General features: G+C 37.3%; 1 protein-coding gene and 1 non-coding gene across 11 annotated transcripts in view; one reads left to right on the top strand and one right to left on the bottom strand.

Annotated features, from left to right (window-relative positions):
• The window catches only part of CEP128 (centrosomal protein 128), a 359,486-nt gene extending 337,376 nt beyond the window's left edge, over window positions 1–22,110 (top strand). For 6 of the 10 annotated variants that reach the window (XM_072963531.1, XM_072963530.1, XM_072963529.1 and 3 more), the window contains 5 exons: window positions 9,918–10,026; window positions 17,064–17,187; window positions 18,432–18,494; window positions 20,455–20,576; window positions 22,020–22,105. In XM_072963531.1, the coding sequence (XP_072819632.1) occupies window positions 9,918–10,026; window positions 17,064–17,187; window positions 18,432–18,494; window positions 20,455–20,572 (414 nt within the window). In that variant the 3' untranslated portion in view covers window positions 20,573–20,576; window positions 22,020–22,105. Of the gene's footprint in view, window positions 1–9,917; window positions 10,027–17,063; window positions 18,174–18,431; window positions 18,495–20,454; window positions 20,577–22,019 lie in introns of those variants that run through there. The other 4 variants (XM_072963536.1, XM_072963534.1, XM_072963537.1 and 1 more) reach the window with 2 other exon arrangements.
• Window positions 15,313–15,419, bottom strand: LOC116281123 (U6 spliceosomal RNA). Its single transcript, XR_004190574.1, has one exon. It is a non-coding gene; the product is annotated as a U6 spliceosomal RNA (small nuclear RNA).
• Window positions 22,111–22,597: the final 487 nt, after the last annotated feature.

Here is a 22,597-nt window from a genome sequence, read left to right as displayed (position 1 = left end):
CATTTACTGCATCGGTTTCATAAGACATTATTTCAGCAGGTCTTATCTTCTCCCATATTTTGCTAGGACAGAGTTCAAAGAAAAGTCATTTGAGTTTATTGGTTCACCTGAAAACTGGTTCCAGGAAACCAGTGTAGGATTCAGTTTAATGCAAGAAACATAGACCGTATAGATGCTATATTGCAAAAGCAACTGGAGGTGGGGGTGGCAAGGTGTATAAAGAAGCAGTGGACATGGTCTTCAGGTAGGGAATAGTTATCCAGTCATCTTAACCCTAGTAGATAATTCTTGCACAGTTGTTTTAGAGCACAGTTTGGCAAACTACCGCCCATGGGCCAAATCTTGCCTCCTGACTACTTTGATAAATAAAGTTTAATTGGAACACAGCCACGTTCATTTTTTCATGTGTTGTCTATGGCTGCTTTCACACTCGATGACAGAGTTGAGTAGTTCCAACTGAAACTGTCGCCCACAAGGCCTAGTATATTAACTAACAGGCCCTCTGTGGGAAAAGTTTGCCAACTCCTGGTCTAGAGAAAGGAGAAATTACCAGTCTACACTTACTTCCTTTGCCCATTATGTAAAATATTTTCTCTTCTTCATTTATCTATCTGATAAATACTGCCCAAGCTCTTTGAAAAGTCATAATACTTATCTATTTTTTCAACAGATTTGTATTGAGTTTCAGCTATATGTCAGGAACTCACTAGGTGCATGGAACTCACATGAATGAACAAAACAAAGATCCCTGCCTTTTTAGAGCTTCTGTTCTAATTGTAAGATATTTATGCCTGTTGTTGTTAAATATAACACTCAACAAATGTTTACTGAGTTTCCACCATGTACAAGGCACTGTGCTGGAGGCTAAAGAGAATGGCATAATAAGAAAATCATTCTCAATCCTTAAGAATTTGGAGTCTTCTCACAAACAACTGTAGTGCAAAGGAGAAAGGGATAAATGCTATAAAGGTGGCCCGGATAAGCTGCAGTGGGAGTTCAGAGAAGAAAGATGCTCTACAGTCATTTGAAAAGAGGCTTGCGATGGTGAGGTTCAGGGAAGTATTTCATCCACATCTGTTTGGAAGAGGATCACTGTTAGCATGACAGTTGTAGAACCCTGTCTATTGCTGTTGACAAATAGCTGTTGGAATTTCAGAACCACGTTGGCAGATGGCTTCTCTCATGTTGTTGCTGATGTAGGAAGGCAGTGAGACATGTGGTATGACTACACTGCTGGTAGAGGGGAAATTTAGCAGAAAGTGTACAAGTCAGGTTCTCTTCCAATCCAGGCTAGAGCCATCTCCTGCTGTTTACTCCCATGGTAATCACCAGGACAAAAACGATCAGGTTTCTAGAAACTTATCAAAATTTTCAGCAGGACCAATGTCCACAATCACTGAGAGCATAATGTAATATTGTAGTAATAAGCTTACCCAGTTAACTGGACAAAGCCTGATCTAAAAGTTTATATTTAGAATTCAAAACTGATCTGACACATTTTCTCTGTCTCTGTGTAGACAACAGAAGCATTTCACAGCTCCTCTTTCATCAGGCCTAATTGGGTTTCTGTAGGACATACAGGCTTCCTTGCTGTCCCAGCTGTTTCAAATAGAACAGAGTGTTCAAAAGTCAGCCAATAACACAGCGTTGCTAATCTGAATTCACGGAGGAGCATGGTTTTGTCCAAGATATCCCCATTTGCTACCTGCCCTTTTTGCTCTCTACTCATACTAAATATATGGTTTTAATTAGCAGGGTGGATTTTTAGATAAAGACACAGAAGGCGTATTTTGTTCCCATCCTTCCTCCTCCTGTAAAGGAAATCATGATTTTCAAGTTCTAGTAGAAGAGTTATTATCCGGCTTCTTCTTAAAGAAGCAGATGTTTTACAAGATAAGATGAGGTAGGTGAGGAAGCGTTGATAATGGCTTTCAGCACAGTTTATGAAGGCAGAGTTTGCCAAAGCCCTTTGTCATATTTGTCCAATGTAAGCATGTGTATACTACAAGAATATGCTTTGCTTCTGGAAGCTGTTTCTCCCTCCTTGAATCTCTCCATGGTGTATACTTCGCTCATAGCAATTAATGGCTGTTAGCACTTTCTCTCTCAGGGCAGCTATTTCTGTACATATCTTAAATCTTCTATGGTAGTAGCTTCTGAAGCGTGCAGTGCATAACTCCTGGTGCAGTTCAAGACTGTGGGTGATTTTATTTAATGACTATTAAAATATATCATAGTGTATTATTCAGTTAATTTTACAAATATTGCTTGGGAACTGTAGTGGCAATCATGGGAGATTTGAAGGAGCTTTAACCCCATAATACCCCAGTTATCTCATTTATAACCACCTCTCTTCATACTTTGATAAGAAGTCATGTGTAATCTGCTATGTAAATATAGCTTCATGATTCCCCCAACCCCAACCAATTTGCCATCTGTTAAGCCTCTCCTATATAGAGATTTAGGGTGCAAAGCAAATCTTCAAGTTAACATAAAAGAAATAGTAAGTATAGGTAAATACTGAAATACTATTATACTGGATTGTATGACTTTTGAGGGCAGACACTGTCTGCCTTATCTTTGACTCCAGAATACACAGTACATGTGAAACTGGTGATTAAGCTTTTTTCCCTAACTTAGGCTTTTTATGGAATTCTAATGATAATTTAATTGCCATTTTTCCAGTAATGTGTAGATGACACATCTGAAACCTTGTAGGCAATCAAATCATGCTGAACTCTGAAGCAATTTTTATTCTTTTGAAGTGATCAAGACTAACTTGCCATAATATTTAGCTAGTTGATTTCATCTTGCTCTTCAGAAGTTAAACCAAAGGTTGCCAGATGAGTTGGGATTTTTTTTGTTGTTGCTATAAAGCCTTAAAATAGAAATGGATCAAAAGTGCTTATTTAGGAATCAACATGGGTACTTAGTTGAGCACGTTAATTGTTTTAACTCTCCCAAACCCAGTTGCCTTAACAAGCCATATGCTTTCACCATTTCCAGTAATTGGCTCAACAAAGGTATTAAGAAAAAAAAGATTGTGAAGAGGTTTAACTGTAAAGATATCATTGTGAATCATCTCATATGCGAACTTCTGGATACTAAACAATACATAAGGAATACCAATTAAATGTCTTCTTAGTTTTTAATAAACATGTCATAACACATCCATCCAATCACTGTTTCCTTAAGATAGTCATTTGAGAATAAGCATGGATTCCAGTGAGGCACCATGACTGTGAAACATCTTTGCATCTCTGCTTCTATTTCTTAGCTCAGTGGCACATCTTTTTGAGTATCCTTGTTTCTGGCAAATTTCTATCCAATGTGAATACATTTGGTTTCTGAAAATGGATTATAGACATGTAGAACCAAGTCTGAAATGGGTAAAAATGAAGAACAAAAACAAAAAACCAAAAATTGAGTAGCTTTTCCATTAATGAGTCACTAGGAATATTAAATTTTATGTAATAAAATATCAGTTGGATAAAGGTAAATGTATCACATGGCCTGATCTAGCACAGTGTTTTCACGAGTCTGTTCATCTGTGGATGTTTACAGTATTATTGTATAAATTTGGAAAAGACAGCTTGCATAGTTAGATGTACTACTGGTTGTTCAGTGTTTCTGTTCAGGTAGATTAGAATTACAAAATGTTAGTGCTAAGAAAACGTAAGAGATGATCTGGTCCAGCACCCTCATTTCCTTACATGAAGAAACTGAAAATATAAGAGTGGCAGTCTCCTAATTTCCCAACTTCCACATAGCAAACTTTCATTTCTGCACTGTGGTCAAGAAATAATTATATATGACCATTATCAAGTACCTTAATGCAAATGGCACTGGGCTAAACTGTGGAATATTGGGATGGGTTGGTGGAAAGATAGAGGCGATCAAAGCCTCACCCTGGGGAGGTTAAAGTCTATATAATAGCAGCCATGCAGATTGAGTTATGGAGGTCAGTCTTTAAGTAAACTATCTGTCCAGACTGAACTTTCAAATAGGAATAAAATTTACTGGGGAAGAGGTTAAGCTTTTTCAAGGACGGGTGGAGGACTGGGAATTAAGAGTGGGGAACAAATAGAGGACTAGTGCATTATTGGGCTAGAGACAAATTCAGGAAAACATTTCTGCCACAGATTCAGAAACACATAAGTGTTTTTTCCTCTTCTCCAGGGGAAGGGTTGGATAAATTAAAATTTAAAAAAAATTAAATGTATCATTTGTCTTATAAACTTTGAACTTACAATATTCCTGAGAGAAAAAGACTTGGTGGGTATCATTAAATATTAATCATTAGAGATCAGTTTAGCAAAAGACTTAGTTGGGTTGGAACAATTTTTAAGAAACCAATTACAATGTGGGTTATGAAAGAGAAGTGGAAGAAACCCAGGGAAAATATTAGAAAATGCAAGTTCCTTCACCCAGTGGAATTTTTGCAAGGAATTCTGGCTAAATAGCTAGTTGAGACTTAAGACAGCAATAAAAATAGGTCCCTCTGCTAAGGATATAAGAATTGGCAGAGAAGAAAAGCTAAGATTACTAAAATTGCAAGGAATCTTCCTTTTCAACCAATACTTCCTTTTTAATATTTAAGTATTTAATTTAAAAAAAAGGTCAGAATTAGAAAGGAACAACCATCTTATGGTCACCCTGTAAAATTTACTTATATAGAAATTCCACAAATTAAATACCAGTTTATAATTGTAGAATATGAAGGATATAATTGTAGAATTATAAATGTAGAATATGAACTAATGCATTGATTGTTCAAAGGGATCCTGAAATATTTTTCTTCTAGTGTTCATTTCAGTAGTTATATTTCAAGGTAACGTTGGGGGTTCTGACAATGTTTTGAAGACTTACAAAATGTTGGAACTTAAAGATATACGCTTGACCCTGAACAACTCGGGGTTAGGGGCACGGACCCTCCGTGCTGTCAAAAATCTGTATAACTTGTAATCAGCCCTCCGTATCCATGGTCCCACATCCTTGGATTCAACCAACAGCTGATCATGTAGTACTGTGGTATTTATTATTGAAAAAAGTCCATGTATAAGTGGACACACACAGTTCAAACCTGTGTTGGTCAAGGGTTAACTGTTCATTGTGTCCCAAGTATATTCCAATAGCTAATTTTTTTTAACTTTTTTTTTAACTTTTTTTTATTGAGTTATAGTAATTTTACAATGTTGTGTCAAATTCCAGTGCAGAGCACAATTTTTCAGTTATACATGAACATAGATACATTCATTGTCACATTCTCTTTCGCTGTGAGCCACCACAAGATCCTGTATTTATTTCCCTGTGCTACACAGTACAATCTTGTTTATGTGTTCTACATTCTGAAATCCCAGTGTGTCCCTTCCCACCCCCCCACCCCCCTGGCAACCACAAGTTTGTATTCTATGTCTATGAGTCTGTTTCTGTTTTGTATTTATGTTTTGGTTTTTTGGGGTTTTTTTTAGATTCCACATATGAGCGATCTCATATGGTATTTTTCTTTCTGTTTCTGGCTTACTTCACTTAGAATGACATTCTCCAGGAACATCCATGTTGCTGCAAATGGCATTATGTTGTCAGTTTTTATGGCTGAATAGTATTCCATTGTATAAATATACCACATCTTCTTTATCCAGTCATCTGTTGCTGACACTTAGGCTGTTTCCATGTCTTGGCTAGCTAATAGCTACTTTAGAATGAGATGTCATGGGGTAACAAGGCAGAGCTGTGGGTCTGGCTATTATAGTTCAGATGTGAAACACTAAAGGCCTGAGTGGAGTTGGAAGATGCACAGATAGAAAGGAGAATTAAGCTCTCAGTCAATGCTAGAATCTCTATTTGATCATGGATTCCATATGAAGAGTGTGAAAGAGAAAGGCATAATAAATGGCTTCCCGCTAAAAGATGCTTAGATGATTATGGGCCAGTAAAAGAAAGGTAAAGATAAGGGAAAGCAAACACACTCTCATTTTGCCCATTGACACCTGGACTGAGAAAGGACAGGAGTGGAGATGTAGGTCTGGGCGTCCTGCTGAATGAAACAAATGGTGCAGTGACAGCCTCAAATTGTGCCTGCTGCAGGAAGAATGAAGTACACAGATAATCAGGTTCTATTCACTATTCCCAAGTTATGGTTTTAAATTTCTAAAACAAAATCAGCGGGCATCAAAGCATAGATTATCTTTTCTGTTACCAGAAAAGAACAACTAATAGTTTTAATTATACAACCAGCTTCTTGGCCTATGACAGTTAAAAATATGGTACAATTTGAAAAACACAGAAAAAATTTAAAAGAAAATAAATAATATAACAGATATTTTAAAAAAAACCATTTACCTAATTTGAGAGTATGTTTCCCAGTTCTTATTTATAAATGTCTTTTTATATTGAAATCAACATTTGTTGATAATTTTATTTCCTCTTCTTTTCATATAACATTTTATATATATATATATGAATCTTCTCTATAATCATCATTATCATCATTATCATTATACTGTAGTTTATTTTCCAGATGCCCTGTTGTTGGAAATTTAAGGATGATTTCAGTTTTTCTCTACTATAAATAATCATTTGATAAACATCTTGGTATAAAAATCTTTCTCCATGTTTTTAATTTATTAACATAATATGGATTCCTAGAAGTAGAACTACTGGATGACACATTTTAAGGCTGTTTATTTATCAGTTTTATCTAAATTATCAAGTTTATTGGCAGTTGTTCATAATATTTCCTAATTATCTCCTTAATGCCTATAGGCATTCTAGTAATAACCTTCTTTCACTCTCAATATTGGCAGTTTGTATCTGCCCTCATTTTTTCCTAATCAATCTCAGTAGAGGTTTTTAAATTTTATTGATCTTAAAAAAAACCCAGCGTTGGTTTCATTTTTTCCTTCTTTTCTGCTTTCTGTTTAATTGATCTTTGCTCTTATCTTTATTAATTTCATTCTTTTTACTTAATTTAGGCTTAATTTACTCTTCATTTTCTAGTTCAAGGCAGAAACTTGGATTATCGATTTGAGACTTTCCTTCTTTTGTAATATACACATTCAATGTTATACATTTCCATCCAAACACTGTTGTAGCTGATTCCCACCAATTTTGATAAACTGTGCTTTTATTTTCTCATAGTTAAAATATTTTCTTATTTTTCTGTTGACCTCTACCTTGACCCACCCATGGGTTATTTAGAAGTGCATTGTTTAACTTCTAAATATTTGGGAATTTTTCAGATATCCTTGTGTTATTTCACTCCATTATGGTTAGACAGCATTTTCTTTTGTATAATTTCAGTCATCTTAAATGTATTGAGATTTGTTTTAGCACCCAGAATGTAATCCATTTTGGAGAATGTTTGATGTGCACTTGAAAAGTACTTGTAACCAGCTGTTGGGGTGGAGTAGTCTATACATGTCAGTTAAGTCCAGTTGTCTGGCAGTGTTGTTCAAGTCTGTATCTTTACTGATTTTCTGCCTGCTGTTTTATCAATTACTGAGAAAGGAATGTTGAAATCTCCAACTATAATTATGGATTTGTCTATTTTTTCCTTATAGTTCTATCAGTTTTGCTTCATATATTTTGACACTCGTTAATACATACATACAATTTAGGACTGTCATCCTTTCCCCTTAAAATTGTTGATTTATTCAACCACTTAATATATTTTTTTCATATGTAGTATTTAATACAGTTGACCCTCAAACGACATGGATTTGAACTGCACGTGTCCACTTATACATTTGTTTTCAATAGTAAATCCTATAGTAGTATACAATCTGCAGTTCATTGAATCCATGGATGCAGAACTATGGATAAAGAGGGTGGACTATGAATTATATGTGGATTTTTGACAGTGCAAAAGGTTGACACCCCTAACCCCCACGTTGTTCCAGGGTCAGCTGTATATCCTTTCCAGAGATCCTGTAGTGATCCAATTTCTTAAGAAATTCTCATTATTAGTGAAAACTATAAGTCACTTGGTTAAACATCTCAGGACCTTCAGCTTGAATGAACCTAAACTCCCTTTTGGTTCAGGAAAACTGATGATATTGAACCATTTTAGGATTATGTCCATGCTTTTAGCTCAAAATAAATGGGCCTTGATATAGATACAGGTATAGACATAGATACAGGTAGATACATGGATATACTTCTCTTCTTGGCCTTTCTTTTGCATTTGTATACACACATGACAAAGAAGAAAAATAGAAACTTGGTTCTGAATACAAAGACTGCTAATTCATGAGCTTATCATGCAACATGAGGCCCTGCTGTCTCTGGGAGCCTTGTTTTGAGGAATCGTTTGAACCACCTAACCTGCAGTTGTTTGGTCTAGAATCTTTGGCCCCATTCTTGATACCTTCCTCTCCCTTGACCCTACAGTGATCCTGAATTACAGTCTTTTGACTAGTATTTCCCCTTCAACATTGCCGCTGCTCCAATCTGTTTTCCACAAAGAGGCCAGAGTAATCTTTAAGAAATACAAATCAAAGCATGTCACTCCTCTCTTTAAAACCCTTGATTGCCTTCTGATTGTACTTAAGTACAAAAGAATCCCGAATCCAAATCCCACCTCTGGATCTCATTGTAACCACTTCCCTGGGCTCAGGATGCCTAAGCCAAGGGCCTTTGTTCAGTTCTTCAGACACACCTCTCTTACCTCGCACCTTCGCAGGAGTCTAGAACACCGCTTCCTGACCACCCTCTCCTGCTCTCCCTCTTACCTCCCATGTGTCCATCCTCCACCCACGAGTTTTTATCTGGCTAATTCATTGATTCATACTCAGCATTCAAATATTGCCTTAAATGTCACCTCCCAGGGGGAACTTCTCTGGACCTCAACTCTAAATGTAGTTCTTCCTGTCATTTCCTGTCCTTCTTCTTTTAGCTCTTATCATAGTTTAAACCATATTGTGTTTTGTATTGTTTGTTTAATGCCTTTATCTCCTGTAGTCCTGAGGCTTTCATGATCATATACTATAATGTCTGATTGATCTGTTCTTTGACCAGCACATAGTAGGTGCCAAAAAAGTGATTCTTGAATGAATAGATGAGTGCAGGAAAGAATAAATGAAGTGTAGTAAAAAAAAAATTAGAAAGCATTTAAAGGAAAAAAATATAATCCTATCTATTAAGGAAGTATATTAAAGCATGTTTTTAAAATCTATTTAGTTAGTAAAATTATTCAAAGATATAATTTCATAATTTCTTTTTCAGCTAAGATTTGAGGAAAAAGACACATTCATACAATCCATGAGGAGAGGGACCTTTTCTGTATTCCTTTTTGTTTATGTATTAAATATTTGTTGAATGAGTAAGAGTATTTGTATAATCATTATGGAAAACAGTCTAGGTCAATGTATTTAAAAACATCAAATTGCTTTTATTGACCCAGTATTTCCACCCAAGAATTTGTCATAAAGAATAGTCCTAAATATGAGAAAGATTATATATTTAAAGATATTTCTCACAGTGTTATTTATAGGAGTAAAACACTGGAAACCACCTAAATGCCCAGAAAAGTAATAGCTAAGTAAAGCATGTATATTCACCAGACAGTAAAAGAATAACAGATAAGGTAAAGGTTAATATAATGACTTTTTAAATGTTTATAGTATTAAATGTAAATAAATGAAGAACACAAAGTTTTACAACAATGTTTACAACTCTTATCCACAGGAAAAAAAGACTGGAAAGAAATACGTCATGCTGTTACGGCTGGGTGATTTCCTCTCCAGTTTTTTCATGTTTCTTTAACATCCACTTATTTTATTTTTTACAAAGATTGTAGTTATATTAAATTGTGGTATAACATAGCTTATATCTTGAGGTTCAGTTTTACTTTCAGTGAATTCTAGTCCTTTAAGTTTGCAGTCATTTGAACTGAAATGCTCTCCTCTCTCTTTTAGGATGACAGAAACTTTGCCGAAAGTTCCCAGACTCACGGGCTAGATCCGTCATCCTCTTGGCAGGATCACAGTCGCTTCTGGTCTAGTCCACGATTTTCACACTTGTACTGTAAGTAGCAATGTCCTGTACCCATTTTTATATTGAATTTAAGAAAACACATGGAAAGATTTAAGTGTAAGGCTGGTACACGATAGTAATATTCACGTTGTAAGTTTGAAAAGTTTTTTTTAATGAATCATACAAATAATGCCCAAGTATATTTATGATATTACCCAGTATACTAAAACATATGGAATCCCTTCTTTTCAGACCTTATGCTTCTCATAAAAACTTTAAGTGAATCACTAAAGGTAATAATTTTAATTAAGCAAATTTGTGTGTGTGTGTGTAGAGATTGTGAGTAACTGTGGATGAGTAGGTAACGAAGTTAGGTGGTACTGTAATAAAATTCAGGTCATCCAAAAGTAGAAAATCTTTGCATAGAACTATCCAGAAATACGTAATCTTGTGCAAAGAATAAGGAAACAAAAACTATTACCATGTAGGTTTCATTCTGTGAATACACTGTAAATGTTGGTAAAGTGACGTCAGCATCAACGAAGTGTGAGTCGGCTGACCCAGGAGACCATCTCCCACCATTTACGCTTCACCTTGGATGCAACGTCCTTAAAGAAGCTTTCGGAACCCACAGTTTAAAGTACAGTTTCTATTATGAGTACCCACATCTCATTACAATCTTCCTTTAAAACCTTTCTCAGAATGACTATGAGATTATTTATTATTTGAGTGATGTTTTGTTTACTGCTTCTTCTCTTCACCAAAGAACTAACTCCACGATGATAGGAGCAGTGCGTGTTTTATACACCACTGTTTCCTCGGCGTCCTGTATAGCACTCGGAGCATAGTAAATGCTCAGTTAGTATTAGATGAATGAGTGTATAAGTTGTTGTTGTTTTTTTTTTTAAGTCCACTTTTATCCAAACCATTTGGGACCCAAATGTTAACAGATTCTTGTTTAGATAATCATTTAGCTCTTCAGTTTCCCATGGGCTTAGAGTTTGTACATTCAATTTGACAATGCTGTCATTTAAAACAGCTGGGTTGCTATAAAATAAAATATGGAAATTAGCCACAAGGAAGTAGGTCAAATCCAAAAATGATAACTCTCACTTTTTGCTGATTTATATTCATGGATTCACTGAATAAATATTTATCAGTTTCTGATAAATGGTTTGGTTTTCATTATATCATGATTATTTTATTTCAAAAGCTAAGCATTTTCCTTTTCCTGTCCTAACCACTTTACCAAGTGATTTTATATATCTTCATAAACCCTCTGCTATTCTAATCTGGCAGCTGCCCTTCAATGTAGATAACTCAGGTTGGTTATGGTACCTCAGAATGTGATACACTCATAGGACAAAGTTTTTGTTTTTCATATGAAGCAAAGGGAAAGTTTCCTCACGTCTGTTTGATGTGTGTTAAGAGGAAGGAGGAGAAAGGTAGGGATAGAGCACCATCAAACATCATGGTATCCCATCTAAAGACATTTAGGAGCCTGGAGATAAACAGCACCGTGGTCTGAGCACAGAGGTCATTGTTGTGCTGGTATTTAATTTTGCCCTTATGATGTTCATAAGAACTTTCTGAGAAAGCTACCTAGAAGAAAATGGCTAGAAGACATTAAACAGAAAACATCAAAATTTTTAGAATTCTATCTACTATTATGACAGGCAATAAAAGAAACTGTATTCAGCTTTTCACTCAGTAACATTTCATGACTAGCTGTGGTCATTTCTCTAAGATACAGTACTCACAGGCTGCTGTAGGTTTCTGTATAAATACCCCGGATCCAAAAGAAATAAGAATAGGAAAAAATATCACTGAGGACGTAATTTGGATAAGAAAATACTTATTATAGTCTATATTGTACAATCTGACTGAAAAATTTAGCTTGAAAAGAACCCTCTTTATTTATTGATGAATTATTTGTTTATTTATACATAGCCTGATGTTTTACTATTCTTTTTGACAAGTTTGTTTTATGATTTTCCTACCTCCATGTTTTCAAAGATACATTAAAAAGTTTAATCACAGGTACCTACTGTTCATCATTTTAAGTGATTTAAAGAACTTATTTCTAGGAGTAATATTTATTCTTATTTGCTTTTCTGATGAACCTCGAGTTTTCTATATGCTTTTTTATGATGTATTTTAGAAGTGAATTAGGATCACCCTGAATACTTCTCCATTTTTGTAGCATAAATAGTTTCAGCTTAGTTATAGAAATTGTTCTGTAATTTTTCGTGAACCTCCTTTTGAATCTCCAAAATTATAAAGATTTGTCAAGACCAATGAAGAGAAAAATGGAGCCTACAGTAAATGGATAATACAGAGGATGGAAGATGTCTTAATAAAATGTCATTAATGCCCTCAGAGATATGAGAAAATAATACATCTGATAAAAATAAGAGCAAGATGCTATGAAAAAGGAGCACAGGATAAGAGGTCTTAGAAATTTAAAATATGATAAACTAGAAAGGTGGAAAACCATGTTGAGAAGACTTCAAAGGAAGTAGAAGATAAAGAAAAAGAATGGGACAGTAGGAGAGAACAGGTAAGATATTCAGAAAATCAGTTCAAGGACAGAAAGGGAGGGTAGAGCTCAGTGGTAGAGTGTGTGCTTAGCATGCGCGAGGTCCTGAGTTCAATCCCAGTATCTCCATTAAAAAAATAAATAAATAAGAAACTTACGGTTACTAGGGGGTAAAGGGAGTAGGAAAGATAAACTGGGAATTCGAAAATTGCACCTCTTGTAGGATGATGGAAATGTTAGCTATCTTGATTGTGGTGGTAGTTTCATTGGTGTATTTACACCTATCAAAATTCATCAAATTGTATATTTGAAAGATGTGTAGTTTATGGTACAGGAACCATACCACAATAAAGGTGCTTAAATAAAAAAACAAATAAAATGAAGACTTTCAGAAAAAGAGGAAGAAGGACAATACCTGATTAGTGAGTCCTGGGGTAAGAGAACAAAGAAAACAAGACAAAGAACAGAGGTAGGCAGGTGACAGGGACTCACCCAACAGGTGGCCGTTACACAGCTGTCGTCCTGAGATGTTTCTTCCCCCTCTTCCTGTGTGGATGGATGCCTGTGTTTCTTGGATTCCATGCCTTCCTCTGCTGGTTTCAGTTCTTTCTTTTGTGGAAGTACATCCAAGAAAGGGAGGTAAATGTTTTCAGTTTTTGTATTTCTGAAAATGGATTTCTTCCATTCACACTTGACTCAGACTTTGGCTGGCTATAAAATTCTAGGTTAAAAAGGACTTTCCTTCTGAAGTCGTTGCACAATTGTCTTTTAAAATCTAGTGTTGCTGTAGAAAAACCTTATGTCTTTTTGTTTTGACTCCCCTTCCTTTGAAGTGATCATTTTCACCACCACTACCTCCCCTCACCCCTGGCCCCAGAAACTCCTAGGATTGTATCTTTAACCCCAGTGAGTTTTGTGATGATAGGCCTCCCTGTGGGTCTTGTTTTATTCACTTTTCTAACCACTTGCTGGGCGCGGGGAGGGGGCTTTTAATCTGGACACGCGTGTTCTTCAGTTGTCTCATAGTGAAGGAAGAAAGGAAAAATTCCATCAAGAAAATCCTTGGGAAATAAGCAAAAAACTGATAGATTATTTGATTCAGTTAAGCATGTCAAAAAACTACTAGTAGACACATGGCAGATCTAACTGAGGATGGTCATTGGGAAGGAGTAAATAAACAAAAACAAAAATAAAAACAAGGGTCAATTAATAACTCCAGGAAAAAAGTGAGAAAGAAAAGAAACATTGTCGTAGTAGACCTGTTAGGTTTATGTGAGCCATAGTCACCTAGTCATAATAATATAAATACTCACTGTTGACCTAACTGCAAGTCCAGTTGTGACTGCATAGGGAGGCTAGGTGAGTGGATGTGGATGGGTGTGGATACGTCTAAAAATGATCAATCAGAAAATAGCAATATAAGCTTCTTTTTCTTGCAAAAATTGAAGTAAATACAGAAAATAAAGCTAAAAGAGTTGATTGTGGTTGACTCCAAGGGGGCAGGAGTGTGGGCTTGGGAGGGACAGAGCAAGAGACTGGCGTCTTCCTGGGTGGCCCTTTGGTGCTGTTTGATAGGTGCATGTATGTACACTTTGGCTAAAAAGGGATCTTATAAAAATAAAAGCCTATGAAGGAAACCACCGCTTTATGTCTGACTAGCAAGTGTTGGATTTTCTTGCTAACTTCTGCACGAAGGCTGGGAGTTAGAGCTTGGAGCAGCTGAGACGTGTGCGGAGACGTGGGGAGGAACGGAGGTGCTGAGAGAGACACGAGGGTCTGAGCCCACAGAACGGGCTCCTTCTTAGGGTGGGATTTGCACTGGATGAGGCCCTTTTGTCTGTGCTGTGGACGCTAAGGCATCCGTTCTGCTGACTTAGGTGCCCTGTCAAAACTGTGACCAAATGAAAGTGTAGAATCACTGACCATGGAAAAAACAAAGGAAATGGGAAAATACTGCATAATTTGTGGTCTCCGAAATGATCCAGCATTAATGAAAGTTTGTTTTAACTAGTAATTTATGTCAGCTTTGTGTCGTTCGGGTCAATTCAAGAAAAGGTGGATTCTTCCTGCCAGGAAGAAGGGAAGAAATGTATAAATTGTAAGTTTATATTACCATTGGAAATAGGAACACAGAAATCCATTATTTAGAGCCATGATCACTACCAAATTTATCCTGGCTGCCTGGAAGCTATGGCCGTGATTCAGGACACTCTTTTAGAAGGCTTGGATTCCATTACCTGCAGCCCGTAGACAGTGGGGGCTTAGTAAGAGAGACTCATAATGCCAGCTTTTGAAACTGTCATTTTTACTTTTTATAAGTAGTGACTGACCACTAGTCTCCATGTATAGCTCCTTTTAGGCTAAAGGAACACAGCTTCAGGACAGGGCCTTCACTCCATGGGCCAGGACCAAACTGGATTTGAATGAGGTCTGGAGTAAACTGATGACTTCTCGAAATCTCAAGTTCTTTGAGAGTCAAACGCTAAATGTTAGTGAAGTTGGTATCTCTAAACTCAATTTTAAAAATAAATACAGATTGCAATTCTTCTGTAATTCTAACACTGTTGTAACTAATGTTTATTTCAGTAAAAAATCCACCAAAGAAAGGACTGTGATTTTTTTCATGGCGGGGCATCATGTTATCTGAGGATTACTTTAGGAGTTGCAAGTGAATCTTACATATTAACTTACTGATATTCTTAGAAAAGCAAATCAATGAAAGTTTTTTTTACTTCCTTACCTCAGATTACATCACTATAAAAAGAAAAAAAATTAGTATTCTTTTTTTTTTTATTTTTAAAAATATGGAACGCTTCACGAGTTTGCGTGTCATCCTTGCGCAGGGGCCATGCTAATCTACTCTGTATCGTTCCAATTTTAGTATATGTGCTGCCGAAGCGAGCACTAGTATTCTTAATTTGTGTTTTGAGGTTCCTTTAGTGGGAGTTTAAGTCCCTCTGATGAAACAGAATTTATCCACAGCAAGAAGAGCACTCTCTTTTCACTTTTGTGTTGTACTTCAGGACCCCCCGGGCTTACTATTCATAGCTGCTTCTTATGTGGTTCATCCTCAAACTTATAGAATAAAATGCCAAAGATTAATGGCAATAAAAATGTTGGGGTACTGATAGGGGCAAAAATTGTTTCTTGTCCTTTAGAGGATTGATTTATTTCATAAAAGCACCACCTTTCTGTCTCTCCATTTTACAGATTCATTTTATGATAGTGATTTTTTTTTTTTTGGTAACTATCTTTTCACTGACCAATTAGGCGCCGGGTATTTTTAAAATAAATGAGTTCTGATTTTTGCAATTTGACAAGGTATGGAGAAAGCAACTAGAAAATCCCCAACGATCTTTTTAAAATCCCTTAAGTATATTCACTTATTCAAGCAGCATTTACTAAGAGGCTGGTGCACGAGGCTCTTTGGCTCTGAGGGATACCGTAGTGAACAAGACTAGAAAGGTCACTTTATCTCATGGAAGAAACAGTAGTGAGCAAAAGACAAATAACTTTGCATAGGACTGATGCTATAAAGGGGAAGTGATAGGAGGTGCCTGGACTGGGGTTGCTACTTTGTATGAGTGGTCATGAAGTTGCAACTGAGCTGAAACATGAATGGCAAAAAGGACCAGCTGAGCTAAAACCCAGTGGGAAGAGTTGTCCTGATAGAGGGAGCGGGATGTGCAAAGCCTCCAGGGAAGGACCGAGTGTGGCCTTCTGGATCCAGGGAACCCTGGAGGAGGGAGGGAGGGAGGGAGAAAGTGACTGGGTGAATGAGAGAGGAGAGAGTCTGTGAGGGAGAGAGTGAGTGAGAGAGGGAGACAGAGTGATAGAAAGCGAGTGGTAGGAGAGGAGGTCCCAGTGGAGCCATCAGCCACCATCAGATGTTTGGATTTATTCTAAGTTCCTTGGGAAGCCATGGGACGGGGAGGGTGGGAGGTGAGGGGGTAAATGCAGGAGACCTGATTTACCTTTTAGAAATAAAATTCTGGCTGAGGGGTGGAGAAGGGGGAAAGATGAAAACAGGAAAAGAGAAAATGGTGGCTTGGGCTGGGATAACAATGACAATGGAGATGGACTCAGGTGAACTGGGGAGTCCTCAGAACTGACTCTTAAACTGGATGGGTCGAGCAGGCAGGCCCAAGGAAGGAAGGAACCAAGGTTTGAGAACCTGGGTGGATGAGTATATTATTTTCCAAGATGAAGAGAAAGGGATGGGCAGGCCTCAGAGGTTAGAAGTCAGGTCGGAGGGTTTCCCATAGATATAGGCATCACAAGATTGGAAACAGGCAGTAGAAGAACAATAAACCTAGATTCCAGATCTAGTCTCAGTTTCCTATTGTGCTAAAGAGAAGATTCCATAAAAAGGAAGCCCTTAAGATTTTCTATGTTATTTATTTATTTTATTTTATTCCTGCACTGAAGATCTGTTAGTCCGTGTAAAGTTTACAGAAAACTAGATCAAATCCCATGATTCCTTACAATTGTGTCTGCCAGGGATCATATTCATCTAGGTTTATTTTTATCTTTTCTCCTACCTTGCCAGCATTTACCCAAAGAACAGTTGCTCCAGATTCACCATCAGTCAAGGAAGATGCCGCAAGTTTACGGATGGATGGAACAAGTCCACAGTCCAGAAAGGAAGAGTACGAAAGCAAAAGAAGCAAAACGTAATTAGTTGCTTTACATGCGTGTTATTGAGATAACAGCGTCACTGTTCCTGCCGGATTTGGCCCGGATTGTCGAGCAGACACACTGCAGCTTCTGCTCGTCAGCGTGGCCAAACACTGACTGAAATAACAGTGCAGTTGGTTTTGGTGGATGATATAAGTTAAACCAATCCAAATAATATCAACTCATGAATGACATGCAGCTAACTTATTGGCAACTTACACCAGCAGAGAAAGAATGTTATTTTTCACTTTGCATTTTCCTTTTTCAGGTGTGGTCAGTCACATTTTTCTGACCACACTTTGGATTTATAATTGAGGTCTTTCAAAAATTACTGGCGAAAAAGAAGGAAAATGAGTTCCCCTTGAGGCAGAAGTGGCCAGCACTTTTAAATTCAGGGAGCGTTTATATACAATTGATTTTTTTTATGCTTTCTCCTTAATAAATTATCATGTGTTATAACATGTCATGGAGATATGCAGATATAACATTAGACAGTCCACTTTATAAAAGCTCAAGATTGTTACATCCATCATCTCAGCAGTCTATTACTACATGCAATATCTTAAAATTATTTCCAATCGTCCATTTTTTATAGCAGTAAAGAATTTACAAATGATATCTGAATTGTAGAGCTGTAAAGAATTCATAGCACAATTTATTTATTTGTCTTTTGTGGCCAAATACCCCACCGTGATCTCTCCAGTCATATCCTGGACCATCTTTGGTTTACTCTGAGCAAAATCACAGCACCAAACTCCTGTGTCTATGAGATTTATCTGCCAAGAGTTCTAATATAATTTGGTACTGTCTGCTGTCAACAACTCACCGTTTCTCAACATCAAAGTGTTTTTAAGAACTTATCCTCGTTATATGCTGGTCTACCAGTGGAGAAAGATTTCTATTAAATGCTAAATCCCACTGGGTCATGATAGAAAGGTTCTGAACAGAGACAAGGACAATAAAGCAATACCTTTGTAATGTGCATTGCATTTTGTGTTTATTAAAATCTACTTACTTGTTAGATTTCTCATATTTCATAAAGATGCTTCTGTGTCACTCAACATACATTTCCCTAACTTAACCATATTTGAGTGTGCAGAAGAGATAGCATTCTCCTTGAACTTGAATGCAATAGTAACTACAGAAGACAGAGATGTTTTATTTCAAAAAAAATTTACCACATGCAATCTGTACAGCCTCTGGTAGTGCAGCCATGCATTTTGTCATTTATTCATTCCAGATACCTTACTGAGTTCCTGCTATCAACCAGTCGTGTTAAGAAGCAAAACAGACATAAAAACAGGTGTGCATGTTTCAAAGTTTGTTCGGCATTGGGAGTTAAGTGAAAGATGAGTGATGTGTTCAGGCTAGCTGGAGAAATTCTAGATTGGACAAGAAGCAGGTTTGGTTTGGCTTTGTCTAACCTCAGGACTTCCAGCTGTTAATGTGCCAATGAGCACTAGAGATTTTGGGGGGAGTGGCCCTTGCTGAAGGAGCACCTCGCAGCCCTGGTGTCCCACGTACCTTGTATCACTCTGCCGTGATACCTGGGGGACTGAGAAGTTATGTCAGCATTTTCATTGATGTTGTGACCAATACTGTAATATTATATCTCCTTGGATCTAAATGACTAACTGGGAAGAAAATCAGGGAGAAAATTAACAAGTTTTGTATTTAAATCCTACAGATAAAGTTTGAATAGTTTTCCCTTTAATGTGATAGTAGGGACTTCACGCAGTCCATTCTGTTTGATAAGAACTGATCTAAACCATTATTAGCACAACATTTTAAAAAAATTACATCAGGCCAGTTAGGCCTGAAAGTTGAAGGTTACTCAGATTACGTATTTGGCAAATCCCTGAAAACATGTTAGCTGATGATTTTATAACAGAATGGAGAAGGATCTTACAAAAGACCTTTTTTAAGCTGAAAAAAAATTATATCATATTATTGAAGGCCCTATGCTACTGTTAGATGAATGAAGGTGTGTGACTTTAAATATGAAACACACAAGAACTTCAAAGGCAAAGTCAACTTTTTTGTGAGCAACAATTTTGTCAAAATTCCTTGGGCCTCTGTTTATGTGGAATTACATCCAAGGACCTGTCTCTTCTGAGGATTTTTCCTATCTCTTGCAGTCGCCATAAGCTTGAATTGGAAATCAAAAGGAATGCTAAGGAAACATTAATAGCTTGATTCAGTTCAAAGCCAGCAACCGTTTCTCCTTTGCTCACCCCTCTGGCACGATAATGCGTGATACCAGCCCCATCTGAGCTGTGGCTGGTCAGCCGTGTTGCTTGTAGCACTAGGACATTGGAAGGGATAACCCTTATTCTTGCAGTGGTCCTGGTCCAAGATGTAACTTGAAGATTGACCTTTTTGGTTTAATAATTTTGATTCTCCTGGCCATCTTTCTCCCTAAACATACTAAACTTCCATTAAAGTTACTGAAGGCCACAGAGGGGAGAAACACAGCTGGGAGAAATCTGGCTTGATGTTTTTTCATTGGCTAAAGTCATTATTATTGCCTTGACTAATGTCTGATTTGAAGGTTGGTTATGTAACATCTTATGCATCCAGTTTCCCAGAATCACCAGTTTTTCCTTCTTATTGTGATAGTTTACAGATTTTCACTAATGGAGAGGTAGAAATCTATAGCTTAACAAAACAGCGCACATAAGGCATTGGGATTTAAAGGTTATGTGGATTTAAAAGTGCTTACCTACTTAGCTAAGAAAACCAGTTAAGCCTGTTTTTCTTCATTTTCCACCTTTCAACTGTAGTACATTCTTGAGACTTGGGTCAGTGGCATGTAAAGCACGTAGAGGAGGCCCAGGAGGGGGCCTGCCACCTGCACTGAGACTGCCCCTATTTGGGTGGAGGCTGAGTTCCAGCCAAGGAAAGGGCGAAAAGCAAGTTGAAATCTGACAGTGAGAATGACAGGTATATCCCTGACGTAGAAATGAGTGACTCAGAGAGTGAGACGTCAGAAGAGAAAGGTAAGCACACCAGGAGCACTATCAACAGGGGGACAGACATGATCAGGACAGGAATTCTGGCCTCGTGATGAAACAGAGCTGGCGTGGGAGCATCGAAGGCTTGTCATCAAGCAGGCGAGAGCTCTCTTTCCTGAGCTACAAAAACATGTTTGTTTACTTGAGATTCAGATTGAATTTTTTTTCAGAGTCACTTATAAATCATTGTGCGGGTGAATGAGGGTCTCCTTGTCTCTGCCTCTCTGTCTCCCTCTCTCTTGCTCCCAGCGCAGGGTTGGAGATTCCAGAGGCATGTCTCAGGAGGTTCTCTCGTGCAAAACCAACATCAGGAACCCAGCTTTATTCAGGGCATCCTCGAGAGGCATCAGAGCAGATGGAAAGCTAATTGTGTAAAAGAACATTTTCTTCCTCCAATGTAGTCTATAATAAAAGCAACTTTTAATCATAAAAAAATTTATATTTAGGATCAGTAATTATTACATTTTCTCTAATCTGTACTGAAACTTATAAATAATTGTTTTACGTGGGACCAAATTTGTACATATAATTAGGTGATATATTTACTTAGCAAATCATTTTTTAGGAAGGGGTAAGTGGCTCAAATTGTTTTATTCAGGATTTATACCATAAACCCAGCTACACATCATATGGTAGCCAAGAATGTGAATGAGCATCGAGTAAGTTTATTCCTTTTCCAAGATTCTTACACAACCCCGTCTCAAACTGTCCTACTATTTGCTCTCAATTTAAAACAAAACAAAAAAGGAAATTTGTGATTTTCATGGCCTTCAAATGAGGAAGCTGTCCTCAGAAAAGCATCTGGTTTTCTTGGATCAAAACTAAGCTGGAAAGTAAATTTGAGAGAGTTTGTATCTAAAGGCATTTCATGCTTTAAAGTATGACATAAAAATAGTTCTATCTTTCAACTTTTAAGCTCTCAAATGTTTAGCAGTAAAAACATATCAGCTTATCCCTATTTGAGAAAAAAAAAATTTAAACCATGAAAGATTCCATTTAGTTTCATTTCCATACAAAACACGACACATCTAAGCTAAGGTTAGGAGAAGTGCTTACATCTTGAAGAAGAGCTTTGATTGCGAGTCCCCAGACAAATTTCAGAGAAGTCTCCCTTGCTTTTGATTAGTAGCAAAGTACACGAATCTACTTTATTCTGGTGAAACCAGCCAGACCTTCAAATTCTAACCTCTTCAGTCCCATCTTAGCCTCTCTTGCTCTGTCCACCCCTGTGCCTACCCAAATCCAAACCAAACCCAAGTCACTCAGTGTTCTACCAAGTCAGCCTCTACTGTTGACCATGGAGTCTGATACCACTACAATCTACAACAAAGGAGCTGACTCGTCCTGGATTTGTGGCACCTGCGTGTCTTTCAGTGCCAGCCATTTAAGAAAAGGATTTGAATGTCATGTGTCCTTGACTACTCCCATGGTTGAGTGCCCAGGAGTACTTTGTGGCTGGGTATCTTTTCTTCCATAACACAGCTCGCCTCTGATGTGGTTCAAAGCCATGAGACAGTTGTGGGTGTGAACTTGCTGCCTTACTCTTTGCAGGAGTATTTTGGATTTCTAAGCACAACAGCATGTTCGTTCCCTTTCAGATGGACAGTTGAAACAATACATAATCTTATGACCTCTACCTTTCAAAATGTAAAAGCCTTATGTTTTTGAGCATATAGGTGGGAATATGAAAAAAAAAGTGCTACTGTAGTACAACATTTATCACCTGTAATTCTAACAGTAACTTGCTATGTTTTAAGGTGTTGACATTGCATACTTGCCGTTCCCTAAAGTGAATGTTTTTCTCTAACTGGCAGATGCTGGACGTTCATGCCCACACTGTTTCTGTTGTCTCTCCAGAGATTACTGTGACTTGACGCCCTCTCGTTTTTTATTCTTTGGTAAAGCATTTTGGCTGGCATTATTTAAACAGAAACAGAAGTTACCGTTTATCCTTAAATATTGGAGCTCTGTGTCATCCTGGCTATATACGTGACTAGAAATAAAAGATCAGAATACTGGCTTGGAGCAATATTTTTTTGAAACAAAGTAAGTGGATATTAACTACCAATAGTTCAGATGTTATAATTTAAAAGTAATAAAGTGTCTTATTCTGAGGGAAAGGAGGATAAGTATTATATGCTCATTAATCACTAATTGACAGTCTCCTTTAAATTCTGACTTAAAGAATGGTTTAAAGAAAATATTAAGTGTTACCGACCCTCCAGAGTCCATCCCCAGCAAGGGGCCTTCTGCTCAGTGTCGTTCGAGCCAACAGAACGAGACCAAAGTTTGCTTCAGAATCAAAGGGATGCTTTACTCTTCAAGCAGAGGATGGACCGGTGTGGAGGTTCTAGGGCACATCCCTTACCCTCACCCCACGGGCTGTGGGCGG

This window comes from Vicugna pacos, chromosome 6, assembly GCF_048564905.1.
Source record: "Vicugna pacos chromosome 6, VicPac4, whole genome shotgun sequence".
Lineage (NCBI taxonomy): Eukaryota > Metazoa > Chordata > Mammalia > Artiodactyla > Camelidae > Vicugna > Vicugna pacos.
The sequence above is the reverse complement of the archived record's forward strand: the minus strand, read 5'-3'. Positions and strand labels throughout refer to the sequence as shown.